Here is a 15,811-nt window from a genome sequence, read left to right as displayed (position 1 = left end):
TAGTCATCACATTGTCTAACAATGCTTATAAGCAAGTCTAGCAAGCAGTAGTTAAAAACCATCATTCACGGCAGCATCCCAACCAGGAACTATAGTTACTTGAGATAACAATGGAAAAACTAAAAGAAAACATCTATTAGGAAAAGCCTAATATTTGCACAGGTATGCAGTTACTTAGATTTCGGTAAGTAACAGATCCCAACAACCATTTTTTGTGTGTGCTACTTTTCTATTTCTCAGGTTTGCTCGAAGGATCAAGGACACAAGGCTTAGTATAAACCAAAGAGACATTCCACTAGATAGATAAATTTCAATCTAGCTGGTTAAAAATGATTACTCATAACCTAAATTTACTTGGTTTCTCCCCTCAGTTCATTCTGTCCCTTAACAGTGATCAGGCCAAAAAAGCTCTATAACATGAAAAGACACCTTGATCCCTCAAGGTGTCCAGATTTGATTGTGTCTGATTCAATCAGGTATCATCTCGTTCCTCTCCCCTATCTTACTAACCTAGAGGATCACAAGATGAGGAAAGCTTTCTCCCTGGCAAGATGTTCAACCTTCCCTTCTGCTGTTCTTGAAGGAAGGTATAAGAAAATTCCATTTGCTCAGAGACTTTGCCAGTGTGAGTTGCAAGAAATAGAAACAATTGAATATGTGCTTCTAAGATGTCCTTGGTATAGTTTAGCCCGTGCTAAATACATTTTCCCTTGGGTTAAGGCTAAGCCAGGGCTAACAGAGTCTGCTTAGGTAGTCTATCTCCTCTCAGATGCCAATCAGAATATCACAAAACAGGTAGCTAAGTTTTGTAATGCTTGTCTTTGTAACAGAAATGCATATATTTCTTGATCTTATGGATACTTTTATTAATTTTACTATTCTATTTTAACCATGATAATTTTGCCATTCAATGTTTAAATTTGTTTAATTATTAGACTTTTTTGTTGGCTTGATGCTGTATAAATAAACTGCACTGACATTCCACTGTAAGTCTACAATAAGCATATGAAAAATAAAACAGGACTTGTATAGTTCTGTAGAAGCAGGAAATTCAGCAGGTGCTGCTTTTTTCACCTGTGCATGACAAAGACACGCCTACCAAAATTCTTTCTCCTACATAATAATTTAAAAACAGGAAAACCTTTCATCTTTTGTATCTGGTCACTCTACACAAGAGAAAAGCAGTAAATCAAGAAAGAAGAAAGATTACTCACCTAGTGATCCTATGCAATAGAAATATGGTCCTTTTACTCTCAATTGTTATATCACGACTAAGTTTCACAAGCCGTTCATATTTATCATGTCTTGTATCAAGCTCCAGCTGAAATGCTAGAGAACAGAATTCAAACAAAAGGTCATTCATACATACATTAAAACATCATAGGTTAGGTTCCCAACAAACTTGACATTATATAATAATTTTTCAAAGCAAGCAAGACAATAGTTCTAATGAATCTATTCTTCATCTATTATATAACTATTCTTTACACACAGGTCCTGAGAGAAAAACTTTGAGACCCACAAAACCTTTGCCTAAATAGAACATGTTATTCTATATACCCTGATTCACCTAACACACATCTATTCTCAGAAGCCTTTTTGGTTTGTTTTTTTACCATCAAGGCTTCTTTCTTCCTAGTAACTGTTCATCCGTACAGGACCTAAACCTTCAAAATTAGCCAGGTCATATTATGTACAATATTAACCAGGTCACATGCTGTACAATCACAGCAGCACTTTTTAAATATTTGCCACGACTGCCAAAATGACTCCATGTGGTCTCCAAATACAGCCCAGTATATTGAGATTTCTCAACATAACCCCACACATGGGAGGAAAAAGACAGTATGCATGTGTGAACCAGTCTTCAAGCTTTTAAAAACGTTCTTACCTTTGAAAGACATAAATACAGTTGAAGAAGAATTAATATTATCCTTTTCTTCTCTTCGATGGCCATGGGGGAAATTATCATGCTTTCTTTTTCTGAAACCACCTGCTCCTGTAAAGAAAACCATTGATACGTAATAGCTGTGGACTCTTAATACAAATCACTATGAGAACTTTTTCATAAGGTACATGCTACCCCTACCATTGCTAGAAAACACTGCATTTTAAAAAAATTTATAAGCAAAAACAATGGATTCCAAACAATTACAGACCTAAACATGGCATTTAGGTCCACCCATCCCCACCCCAGTTCAGTTGTTATTGCTCCATTTGCACACAGTGGAAAACAAACGCCCATTGTTGCACTAAAAACTTGATGGGGATGACTACAACTGTCGCAAGAATCGCTGGGGCGCTTTGGGGGTTGAGATTGTGCTGTCAATTTAAACTATACATTATTTAAAATTAGGCTCAACAATCCAACAACACATCACCAGTGAAGCAAGAGCGATCGGCCATTCTACAGAAAAACACATAGGAGGGAGATGTCCCCTCGTTTAACAAAAGGGACGTTTTAATGTGCGGCTTTATCATTTCATTAACCAGAAAAATCAAACCTGCTGTAAAGTTGCCACGGTCCCCCCCCCCCCCCCCGCACAAATCGTTCCGGCTGAGTGGCATGGGGAAAAGTCAACAAGCACAATCGTCTCTCTCCCTCAACACGTCTCTGGGCTACCTACTACTTCACCAGCTGAATTTCTGCCACTCACACACTTGTTCAGCAGCTCAGAGCAACCCACGATGCGTATGCGGGGTGGGGAGTCGATGTTGCCGACAGAACATTTTTTGTTGTCCTCCCATTTTCCTAAGACTTCTTCTTTCGGGCCTAAACACGCGAGGCGGGGGACTAATACTTGACATAGGCGAGAAAACGAAGCGGGGAAGTGACTGAATGGTCCAGGGAACGGCGGAGAGGGGGTATGCTCGACTGGGAAGGGGCCGCTTAATTCCCCCTCCTCCCAATTGCCACCACCTTCTTTGCCGCTCATGTTGGCTGCGCTTCTAATCCGGGAGGCGACAGCTCTGCCCCTCAGCGAACTCTGGGAGCGCCACGCGCAGCCGACGCCAAACGCCGCGAACTCCCCCGCCCCCAAGAAATCCTCCCAATGCTCGCGCAGCTCCACTTCGGTCACCTCGCCTTCCAAGGCCGTTAATTTCCCCACAGTGTCTATCCAAAATTCCTGACAGCGGAATGTATGTTTGTGAGACCGAATCGGCTGTGCCTTTCTCATCTGCTTTGGTCATTGCAGGGAAGGGTATTATCCGTGAGGCCGGCACAAGTTACAGTGTTTTTGCGGGCAGGGGAAAGCACGGACACTCGAAATAGGCATTCGTCGGTGAACTATATCCTTTGTGCTCTACTGCCTCTGCAAGACCTCCGATAAAACAAGGCGATATGGGAAATGTAGTTTTTGTTTGTGAATGTAGGGGAGCTGCTGTCTGAGAGACAGAAAAAAATGTTCAGAATAAAAAAAAAAAGTAAAATCCCAAATCAAATCAGAGGCCCATTTTTCCCCTTGGTTTGTTTCCTGAGAACTATTGTCACCTTGAACCTGCAAATTTAGACCTCCAGGGCCCGGCCCAATTCTAGTGCCCTCAGAAAGTTTCCGGCATGTCAAGATCATAGCTGGGTTTACTCTACAGTTGCCTACTCTGGTTTCGGGAAATTCCTGGAAATGGGGGAGGGGAACCAGAGGAGGGCAAGTTTGGGGGAAGGAGCTCAGTGGGGTATAATGCCACAGAGTACATCTCCAAAGCCATTATTTACTCTAGGTGAACTAATCTGTATTGTTAGATTCTGGTGTGTGGCCATGGTGGTCAGAAGCAACAGAACAAAGTCTGAGTCCAGTGGCACCTTTCAGATCAACAAAGTTTAATTTTGGGTATAAGCTTTTGTATGCAGGCACGCTGTTGAATACTGGGTTTAATGCATGAGGAGGCTCTTGCGTAGTGATTAAAGCTCTTTATTAGTGATTCAGCATGTCTACAAAGTGACTACAAAACTACTGCTAAGCACTCAAAGCATGCAGCAATATATACAGTTGGGGCAGGGTGAATCCAGCACCCAAGAAGCAGAAAACACCCTGTGATCGTACCATTTTTAGACCCTTTATTTAGCTCCTTTTATTAGGGAGGGACGGTGGCTCAGTGGTAGAGCATCTGTTTGGTAAGCAGAAGGTCCCAGGTTCAATCCCCAGCATCTCCAACTGAAAAGGGTCCAGGCAAGTAGGCATGAAAAACCTCAGCTTGAGACCCTGGAGAGTCGCTGCCAGTCTGAGCAGACAGTACTGACTTTGATGGACCAAGGGTCTGATTCAGTATAAAGCAGCTTCATATGTTCATATAACATGCATCCACATTGGCAGATCCTAGGATTCTCTGATACTGCCTCCCAGTTGGCCAGTTTGAATTATGCAGCCAATCGGCATGCAGATCTTTGGATCCTCTCAGTCTATTGTGTCATGCCTCAAGCTCAGGACACAATACCCAACATGTCCAGACATGTTTTCACATACATAACACATGCGTCTTCAGATACACAAAAGTTTATACTAAGAATTAAGCTTTGTTGGTCTGAAAGGCACTGCTGGACTTTTGTTCTAATCTCTGTTGTGTGGGAATTAGTTGTAATTCTCAGAAATCACTAGGCCCTACCTGGAGGCTGGCAACTCTACTTCAGTCCCTATTCTGCTAATTCCTCTTTGCAAAACCTCCCCCCCCCCAAAAAAAATAGTTTTCACATTGTTTTCCCAAATACATAGTCTGAAGAAAGTTGACTCTGAAATAAATCAGATTGTAGCTAACTGCTATGAGTTGGGCTCTGATTTGTTACTGAACCAGGCAGTAGGGTATCTGTACCTCCATCTACTTGCAGTTGCATTAATGATTTCAACATGGTCTCTGTTGACAAAATTATTGGAGATGCTAAGGGCCACATGTTGTTTAGATCCATCCCTCCTGGTTGGTAGAACTTAAGAGGACACCATCAAAGTTTATAATTGCTATTTTAATTGATTTTATTGGTTTTAAATGTTGTATTTTTCAATTGTGCTGTACATCAGCCAGAGCTCACCATTATTCTGGATAGGGCGATTAATTAAACCAAATAAATAAATAAAATCTTGCAAGGAGGAGCTGAAGTCTTTCCAGTACTGATAATTGTGAAAATGTTGTTAACTGAAAGGGCTTTTCCTTTCTTTAATAGGCTATGACTAGACTGCTTTTAAAAAAGCCTTCACTGGAGGAGAAAGTGCCATCTAATTATAGACTTGTTCCCAACTTCCCCATTTGGGGGAAAGATTATTTAGTGAGTTGTGGCAAAAACAACTACAGACTTATCTGGATGATACATTTGTCCTTGACCTTTTTCAATCCAGCTTCAGGTCTGGTTTCAGGAGAGACACTGGTGGGCAGTCTCCACCTACAAATTGGTAATGAGTCCCTAGTCTTGCTACTGGATTTGTTACTTTTGACACAGTAGAACATGCCATTACTGTTTCGATGACCGGGGATGCATTAGGGTTGCCAATCCCCAGGTGGGGGCAGGGGATCCCCTGGTTTGGAGGCCCTCCCCCTGCTTCAGGGTCACCAGAAAGCAGGGGAGGGAAAAGTCTGCTGGAAACTCTATTATTCCCTATGGAGACTTATTCCTATAGGAAATAATGGGGAATTGATCCAAGGGTATCTTGGGCTCTAGGGGGGGCTGTTTTTTGAGATAGAGGCACCAAATTTCCAGTATAGCATCCAGTGCCTCTCCCCAAAATACCTTCCAAGTTTCAAAAGGATTGAACCAGGGGGTCCAATTCCATGAGCCCCCAAAGAAGGTGCCCCTATCCTTCATTATTTCCTATGGAAAGAAGGCATTCAAAAAGATGTGAGGTCCTTTGAAATGTGATGGCCAGAACTCCCTTTGGAGTTAAATCCTGCTTGTCACACCCATGCTTCTGACTCCACCCCCATAGTCTCCTGGCTCCACCCCCAAAGTCCCCAGATATTTCTTAAATTGGACTTGGCAACCCTAGGACGGATGTAGGACTCAGTGTAAAAATGTTGTAGTGGCTTGAATTGTTTTCAAAAGACTGAACTAACAATGAGGCAAAGTGCTACCTGTAAAATTTCTGCTTATTGGATTGCTAAAAGAACCATGAAAAAGCCAGGTGTGGTAGTGGTAATTTGAATCTGCTTATGCAAGAGAGTGGCCATACAAACCTAAATTAAGCTTTACTGCGTCCATGTTCTTTTCAATGTTGGACTGCACTAACCCAAGGAATCAGGACGGCTGAGAAAATAATAACTTTGATTCTGAACCTCTCTGCAGGCAAGCAGTTTAACCATTTCTCTTGGTATAATAAACATGCTTAGGATGACACTATAAATCTCACATGATTTGACTGCCAGCTAACCAGAAAAAAGTTGGGATTGCTCCTGTACCTATAATAGTAGCTTGCTGTGGAATACCTTAATACCATAGAGATGTATAATCAAGCACACACCAAACTCTAATGTCCTGGAGCAGAAGTTTAGTTTTTTAAAAACTGGCAATTTGCTACCAACAGTGCTTATGTATTGTTAAGTATACATACCATTCTAAATTAGGTTTCCAATTTAAGGCTATTCTTTGTGCTCTATGAAGCTTATTTGTCCTAATGGTTAATACTGCTCAGTTGTGAGATTAGATCAATGTAGTGTGTTTCTCTGACCTGATGACTCAAGAAAGCCTGATCTTGTTAGGTCTCAGAAGCTAAGCAAGGTCAACCCTATTTGGATGGAAGACCACCTAGAGGGTCTAAGGTCATGACACAGAGGCAGGCGGTGGCAAACCACCTCTCTTGCCTTGAAGATTCTACAAGGTCACCATAAGTTGGCTGCTACTTGACAGCACTTTCTACCACCACATTGTATATTTCGGTTTGCTTTTATTTGAATTCCGCCTTGAAAGCTAGAAAATTAAACCAGGGAACTAATCCAAGCATTACTAAGGTGCAACACTGTGCCTTTTAGACCTAGAACTTAACCATGAGAAAAGACAGCGACAGCTTTACACCTACTGCTGTGTGGCATTCCTGGAGTCTTGCTGACAGCTTGGGCAGATGAAAGGACCAGAGAACAATGGGTATGCGAAAGTTCTGTTGCCTCTTCTACCAAAGCAGCCCAAATCTGCAGGCTCTTATTGGGTCTTTAATCAACCAGGACATTTTTCATTGTGCCAGCACCCTGCAAAAAAACCCCCCAAAACACTTATTTGTGCTTGTGGCTTTCATAAGGGGAAGGCAATGACTAAAAGGAGAACAAAGGGTCTGCTGCTGCTCGACCACCTTAGGATTTCTTTGCTCTGCCACTATGATCAGTCTGGCAGGATTACAAAACTGAACTGGGAGTAATACAGCTTTTTTGTTTTAGGACCATTTTATTTTCTTAACCCACCTTGTTTAAAGATTTTCTTAACCCACCCTGTTTAAAGATGTAGAAAATTATCTTAATTACAACCAACTAGCCTGAAGAAAGCCACATAAACAATTGTCATCAAATATAATTGTCTAAAATGTCTAGAAGAGACAAATTTGTCACTTTCATCTACCTACTCATCTTCTCTGTCTGGCATGTTAGCTTACACTTGTGCCTGATTCAACTGCTTTGCATCCTTTTCCCACTAAACCCTCCCAAATTTCCCAATTTATAAAAACTAGCCTTGATACCACATAATAACTAAGCAGGTGAATCTCAGCAACATTGTTACAAACATGTTTTGTATACAGGATTGCACAACATAATTAGTTCTCTCTAGCAGACACAGAAGCACTCTGGGCAAAAAGAGCTGAAATTTTATTATAGATATTATTTAAGCATGAGCCTGCCAGTTTAGAGAAGAGCTGTAGCAGAAAGACAGAGCACACGTGTTGCATAAGGATGTCCCAGATTCACCCTCCAGCATCTCTAGTTAAGAGGCTCAGATAGTCTGTAATGGGAAAGACCTGAGTGCCTCTGCCTGTCAGCATAAACAATGCCAATCTTGATTCATGTATTTCCCCAAAAGATAACTCTGTCCTTTTTATGAAGAGTATTTTGGACTTCCGTTGCCACTCAGACACTCAGCAAGCAAAATCAGCAGGTTTTCACTGTCCTTTCCTGAGCAACTCTTCCTTTCTCTCCTTCCCCCCCCCCCTTTCAACAGCATAAACTTTATTTTAACTTTAAAGTTTGGTTACAATATTCAAAGCTAATAATCATAGTAGAAATAGCTACAATTCTTGTTTCAGTTATAATTACATATTCCTTTCAGAAATAAAAACAAAACAAAGAGAAAAAAGAACAATTATTGTTGTCAATAATTAAAACTAAAGCTGAGGCCCTGTTCTACTCAAAGTCATTTTCCCATTGGCCACACATTACATATTTACTATTCTATAAGGCTGTTTTCTGTTCCTAGAACCTCCATACACACACTCATTGTATCCACCCTCATTCTCAAAACTCCCTGAAACAGCATGTTGCTGAATCTCATAAATAAAATACATTTTACTTACCTGCTCTTTCATTATTATCAGACCTTCCCCTCCATCCCTCACATTCATAGGGAATTGCTGACTTTTCTCCCATTTAGAGATTTACAAGTCCTGAAAATGTTGTAGACACGGGAAAATGGCTCTCCCTGCCCCCACACACAGGGTTTGAGGGGCATAGAAATGTTTGGAAATTTTTAAATATATACAATAATTACCTTACTCTCAAATACAAACTTATTTTACTGCTTTTGCAACATAAAATATATCATTATCGTAATTATACTTTTTGGCATATTTATGAAACATAAATTAAGGCAGTTTTGGATACATGATACTTTATAAGCTGCCCCAAAGTAAGTTACATCTGCCAATTGATGAGAAAAAAACCTAGCTGTTATACAGTAATAAGCAGGAAAACCATATTGCAGCATTTTAAAAAGCATTATAACCTGTTAATATACATGCAAGGTGCTGTGGCTCAGTGGTAGAGCATCTGCTTTGAATGTAAACAGTCCCAACGTTGACCACCAGTATCTGGAGTTATAAGGATCAGATACCAGCTGATGTGAAAAACCTCTACCTGAAGAGTTGCTGCTGGACAGAGCAGTAAATAGACCAATGGTAACAATGTGTTCAAGCTGCTTCTAAATGGCACAGCTACAGCTGCTGTTTGAATACTTTGCAAATGAAGAAAAAGGCACCACACAAAGTTTTTGTACTGTTACATAATTGTTTAAGTTACACTGGTAATCAGAATTGTCTCTCAAATGATTTCCACCTAGAATGAAAAACTAACATGAAAACCAACTACTATAAGGCCTCTTATCAGACAAAGAGACAATTAATCTTGACTAAGTAAGCAAGAGGCATGTGGTTTGGTTTGATGGACTGATAAGGTGGTGGAGTTACCCTCAAGATGTCCTCCTGTCTCCAGAGGAGAAGAACCTCCATGGTAAGTAAAGTATCCAATGGTCTGTTTTGTCAGAAGCAATATATAAATTTATTTCCAGAAGCAAGGGGCAAAGTGTGAAAGTAAGACCATACTATCTTTCCTTTGCAGAACTGAAATGAAGAGCAAAGGAAAGTCATGCGAGCAAATTCCAGAAGGATCATTGTTAATCAGTTTTACTTTTAAAGAAGCAATTTGTATAGAACAAAGTAAACACGAACAGAAAGTAGATTGCACTGAACATATTTATAAAGAAAAATCAGGAATAGGATGGCATTCTAATACTGTTTTTAAGTAAGCATCACAATGCAAAAGGATAAGGTTATGATATGATTATTTGGTGCCTCTGAAAAACAACTTGCTGTTAACTTTTGGAAAGAACTACTATTCTGTGCTATGTAACTTCCTGAAATCCAACTATAGGAAAGTACATAACTTTATTTATAAAGAATCTTATGCAAAAAGGCATCCCAGTTGAACTCATAGTCAATATTTTATTTTACACACCCAGGGAAATGCTGATTGACACTTTGGGATCAGTCAGATTTTTTTTTTCTCCAGGCCAGATTGGCAAGGGATCCTGAAGGTTTTTGTCATCATCTGGGCATGGAGCAGAGGTCACTGGGGATTTTTTTTGGGGGGGGGGATTTTTTTTGTGAATTTCCTGCTGTGATGGACTCAAACAAGTTAGCCTGGAAGCTGGGGAACAGCCTTGCAACAATTGGCTGGGATGCAACCATGGAAACAAAATGTAGCAAATTGGAAGAGGCTTGCAGGGAATGCCTCAAGGTTTTCAGTTTTGTTTGAGGTCTTCAGTGAAAGTCTGAGTGTAAAGACTGGGACTTAGGCTGGTCAATTGTGGTGTGAAGCAACTGGACAAGGAGCTGAGAACAGCCGGTGGGGCTGAGTTCTTTGTGGAGACAGAGCTGGGCTGAGAGTTTGAAGTTAGAAAGGGGGAAAACCAGGCACCTTCTGTGAGGGAAACTCTCTGTGGGAGTTCTGCCAGCACATCTAGGCAGACTCCATGTTTATAAACTGAGATCACTCAAAAACTCTGGAGGGAGGACTGGATTCTGGTGACTAGAAGGGAATCCCAAGATTCAGACAAGGAATCTAGTTGGGGCTGAGACACACAGGAGTGAGGGGCTGGTATTAGCTCTCAAAGGTGTGAGTCCTGGAAGCTATTGTGTATGTCTGTGTGTGAGAATTAATCTGGCATCAGTCAGGAGTCCTCAGTGTGTGTGAAAAAGAGTGACTGTTGGTTTATTATTTTTATGATTTGTGAAGCCAGAACAGAGGGCTATATCATCTGAACCGCAAAGCATTCCTAGTGCTAGTAGGCACTGCCTGCCTGTCCTAGGACATTGTATAGTTCTAAAGCCTGCTAGTGTTATATGTATTTTTATGTTATCTCAGCCTAATAAGCCTCCAGTAAATAATAATTGATTATTCCAGAAACCACCTGCCTGCCAACTGATCTGTTGTATTTTAACAGATCTAATCAATATTATTTTTATCTCTCTCCCTTGCCTTGTGTAATCCAATAAATACTTATTTGTTTTTTTACTTTTAAACTGTCTGGTACCTAGTTTACTTTAGTTCTGACAGGATTTATGTGTGTGTGCCTGGGGGACTGAGGGAAGCTGATTGGGTCACCCTTCCAAGCTGACGCTTGACTGGTTCCTCACACCTGCATTGTGCAGGGGGTTGGACTAGATGATCCTGGAGGTCCCTTCCAACTCTGTGATTCTATGATATTTCAGTATCAGACCAATTTGGTATCTCATCAAGCTTTTACAGCTTATTGATACAATTTATACAAATGACTTTTTGTTAGAACCAACCAAACCTGTGTATCCCAATTAGTGCTGAGGAGACATCTAATTAGTCTTGCTTGTTCCTATTGGTTTTGGTACATCCCCACACTGCCATGAAGCTCACTTGGTGACCTTGGGCCTGTCACACACACACTCAGTCTACCTACCTCACAAGACTGTTGTAAAGAAAAAGTAAAGAAGGGGTGACAGTGCATATAGAATTGCTATGTCCCCCTGGCCACTTGTGGTGAATGGGGTCTTTACAGTGCCACTAGACTCAAACTTTGTTCTGAAAGAATCATTGTTGTCTTTAAGATGCCACTGGAATTTTATTTTATTTTGGGACAACAGACTAATGTAGCTATACATTTGCAATGTTGCAATTCTACCCTTCTGCAGTTTGTTTTTAATCACTGCTGATGGAGGAGGAAAAGAGGTTTTGATTCTCACAAGCACCTCCTGGAAGTCCCTGTTACCATCACCCAGAACAAAAAGAACAATTCTCCATGATAATATTAAAGAGTATTTAACAATTCATTCATCTTCTTCATTAACCTAAGTGGTGGTGATGATGATGATGATGATATTGGATTCATATCCCGCCCTATACTCTGAATCTCAGAGCGGTCACAATCTCCTCTACCTTCCCCCCCTCAACAGACACCCTGTGAGGTAGGTGGGGCTGAGAGAGCTTTTACAGCAGCTGCCCTTTCAAGGACAACTCCTGTGAAAGCTATGGCTGACCCAAGGCCATTCCAGCAGGTGCAAGTGGAGGAGTGGGAAATCAAACCCAGTTATTTATTTTATTATTTATTTATTTAGTAGGCTTATATTCTGCCTTTTCCCGTAAACGGGCTCAAGGCAGACCACAACATATAAAAATAACAATAAAAACCTACCTATCAAAGTTAAAAGACCAAATTAAAATTAACAGTAAAAACAATAAATAAAACACACCACCGGCAGACAGGGCACAGCATATCAACCAGTTGTAGGCCCATCTTAAACGATGGTAATAACAATAGGATAGCACTGTAATAAAGCATGATGTCACCACAAGGGAGGCCAAATGATGGAATAATAGGACATCTTCTGCCTCAACCACAGGCCCGGCAGAATAGCTCCATCTTGCAGGCCCTACAAAATTTCAGTAATTCTGTAATTCTCCCAGATAAGATTATGCGCACTCAACCACTACACCAAACTTGCTCTCAGTGATCACATGGTCCTTTAAACACAACTTGTCTTCTAGTTATCTCAGTATCACAATAAATGAAAGTTATGTGTGTGGGGGGTTATTTTTTTTCCTGAAAGATCTTGCCCACTGTAAACCAAATCACCCTCCTAGTAAGACCTTTTAATTTTTGTATAGTATTCACTGGGTTGAGGTAAGAAAAAGGCAAAGATACTGCTTTCTTATCTTATAAAATATTACGTACTACTTACTAGATTTTTAAAGGAGGGCATTCCCTGCCCCTTTGGTGTTTTCAAGGGCTAGTGACTTCCTTGAACCAGAATCAGAAGATTTAAAAAAAACATTTTTCCCTTTTTTGCAAGAGCAACAACTAGTTGAGAAATCTCCCAGATGTATTATTTGCCTTTGAACTCTTCAAAGTACAAAGTTTAAAATGAGGACAAGGGCAGTATGGAAATGTCTTGAAAGTTGCAAACTTCTAATCTACAGTGTTAGATTTAGAGCTCCAGATATAAAAAGTAGCTAATAGTTACAACATTCACTACTGAAATATGTTGCATATTAATATGTGCGGTATACTGGCAAAAATCCAAGGACATTCAGTCACAGTCATCATCTATGTATATAAACCCTCATAAGTGAATTATATTCTGATTGGGCCAAGAAATGGAACCCCATATCTAGTAAATGAACAGATGAGCTATGTTAATTTCAGACAAGAAGGCAAGATTGATGAGTTCTTCTGACAAAGAGATTCTGGCTGTACTTGACGGAGCTGCACTCCCCTTAAAGGACCAGTACACCATGGGAGTGCTTTTGCATCCATAATTATCTTTTGATAATGATAACCATGATGAAGCATCCATGATTTTAAGTAAAAACTTCAGTTGGTAGGCCTATTTTGGAACTGAATGAATTTACCATGGTTATCCATGCTATGTTCATGTCAAGGTTGCTGTTAGTTGTTTTAGACTGGTCTGACTTTCAAGACCACGGGTTTAAAGTGCTGCAGCAAGATATTGTCGGAGCGGGAGTAGCAGAGTGAGGGAGATGACTTGCCCGACACAGGGCTTCAGGAAAGAAAATCAGGCAGACACGTGCAACTAGTGCCAAAAGGTGTATTAACATATATACACAACAAGTGCTCTCTTGTGCAGTCTATACAATATCACCTCCACGGACAAAGTGCTTCGCCTAACCACCATCTCACAGGGAGAGACCTGTGTGATGCACACACAGATCATATATAGTCCAAGCAGCCAATCCTGGCCGTGCTGACTCAGCAGATTGCATCACTTGGCTTCTGCCGGCTCAAGCCGGTCTGCTGATCAGGTCACTGTGACCTAGCCTGGCAGCTAGATCACCAGCTGTCATACTGTAGCTGTCAGACTGGGTTTATGTAGATTCTTGCTCCAACACACCTCCTAATCTATTTAAACCCAGTATACCCAAACACTTTACACAGTTTTCATGTTCACTTGCAGTTAAACATTTCGTGAATATATCAGCGGCATTCTCATCCGATGTACACTTTATTATTTTTATGAGGTTTTTAGCCGCTGCTTCCTTCACATTTTGGTACCTGATAAGTATATGCTTGCTTTTCCCTCGAGCAGCTTGGTTCTCCGTCAGTTCTTTGGCTGCTGAGTTGTCAGTATATACTGAAACTGGCAAATTTACAGGTATGCTGAAGTCCCTCATCAGTTGTACTGCCCACTCTAGGTTAAGTACACATTCGTTTATGGCACCGTACTCTGCCTCACACGTGCTACATGCCACCAGGGTCTGCTTGGTGGCTTTCCATACTACTAGGGCATCTCCCAGAAATATTCCAATTCCTGTGGTTGATTTTGCCTTGGGCCGGTCCCCCCAGCTTGCGTCAGCATAGGCGCGTAGTTCAGGTTTTTCTCCTACTCTGAGGGATAGCTTACGTTCTATTGTGCCGCTGAGGTAACGTAGTACTCTTTTAGCCGCCACCCAATCTTTGTGGTGGGGTTCAGCATTTTTCTGGCACAATATATGTACCGCATAGCTGATATCTGGCCTGGTCCAGCACGCTAGGTGCAATAAGGACCCGATCAGGGACTGGTATAATGGTACATTCTTGAATATCTCACCTTCAGGTTCCTTGCTATAACCTGTGGTCATGGGTGTTTGCACACTGCTAGCTTCGTTCATACCATACTGAGCTAGCAGCGCTCTCACTTTGTTGCTCTGGGACAGTTCAAAACAACCATCGGCCCTCCTCGCTATTTCCACCCCTAGGTAGTAGCTCACTGGCCCCAGGTGCTTGATAGTGAACAGCTTACTGGCTGCTTCTTGAAACCATGCTAATTGTTGGTTGGAGTCCACTAAGACAATCAGATCGTCCACAAAGATGAGGACTATCATTCTGGACTCTCCCACCACCCTGCTAAACATGCAAGGGTCTGCCAGATGCTGGTTGAATCCTACTTTCATTAATGCTGACTTCAAACACTTGTACCATGCGTGTCCGGCTTGTTTCAAACCATACAAGGCTTTGTTCAGTTTTAACACACCACTCCCACCATCAAAACCGGGGATTTGTTCCATAAACAGCTCCCGGTCTAAGGGGGAGTTCAAATAGGCTGTCTCGAAGTCAAAGTGATGGGCTTGTTGCCCCGTACCTCCAGCCTTACACAATGCTGCCCTGAGGGTTTCAGCTTTTAAAGTGGGGGCAAATACTTGCTGATAATCCAATCCCTTCCTTTGGCTGAACCCTCTGGCCACTAACCTGGCCTTTCGTTGCACGGCTCCATTTGCGTCTTTCTTTAACCGGTAGGTCCACCTACAGGAGATAATGTTCCGGTTGCCCGGCCTTAGCACCTCAGTAAACACTCTGTTTTTCAGCAAGGAATCATATTCCTTCTGCATTGCGGCAAACCATGCTAGCCTTTCTTTACTATCTAGCTTCAGCACCTCCTCGTATGTTTCAGGTTCAGGGGTGCTGACTTGGTTTGCACTTGGGAACCCGTATCTAGCAGGAGGGATGCCTTTTGTGGCTCTAGCCGACACCCGTGGCCCTGTGCCAGGATTCGGCTCACCTTCTCCAGCCCCACTGGGTGCCACCTCCTGGGCTGGGTTTCTGGGCTGCGCTCCAACATTCTTATCAGTACTTGGCAGCATTCCCAGGTCTCTTTCCGTAGAGTGCAATCTTGCCCAGCTGGACTCACTAAATCCAGCGGACCTACTAAAGGTTAGCTTCGCCCGCTTATCACAAAAGCGATATGATTTGGTTTCTGGCTGGTAGCCCAGAAAGGTTAGGCTCACTGCCCGGTCACCTCCTTTCCTTCTATGTTTCAGAGGAATATTCACCCAGGCTTGGGTTCCAAATACCCTCAGAAAGCTCAAATCTGGGCAGTGGTTATATAGCCGCTTA

The 15,811-nt window shown here is 41.7% G+C and overlaps 1 protein-coding gene across 4 annotated transcripts in view; it reads right to left on the bottom strand.

Moving 5' to 3' along the window:
- TSNAX (translin associated factor X) overlaps positions 1–3,057 on the bottom strand; it is a 32,947-nt gene extending 29,890 nt beyond the window's left edge. For 2 of the 4 annotated variants that reach the window (XM_060242892.1, XM_060242895.1), the window contains exons 1-3: positions 2,921–3,027; positions 1,892–1,993; positions 1,215–1,329 (exon numbers count right to left, since the gene is read on the bottom strand). In XM_060242892.1, coding sequence (XP_060098875.1) covers positions 1,215–1,329; positions 1,892–1,993; positions 2,921–2,936 — 233 coding nt within the window. In that variant the 5' untranslated portion in view covers positions 2,937–3,027. Of the gene's footprint in view, positions 1–1,214; positions 1,330–1,891; positions 2,000–2,920 lie in introns of all 4 variants that reach the window. The other 2 variants (XM_060242891.1, XM_060242889.1) reach the window with 2 other exon arrangements.
- Positions 3,058–15,811: the final 12,754 nt, after the last annotated feature.

Source organism: Heteronotia binoei, chromosome 1 (assembly GCF_032191835.1).
Source record: "Heteronotia binoei isolate CCM8104 ecotype False Entrance Well chromosome 1, APGP_CSIRO_Hbin_v1, whole genome shotgun sequence".
Taxonomy (NCBI): domain Eukaryota; kingdom Metazoa; phylum Chordata; class Lepidosauria; order Squamata; family Gekkonidae; genus Heteronotia; species Heteronotia binoei.
This window is presented reverse-complemented; position numbering and strand designations above follow the sequence as displayed.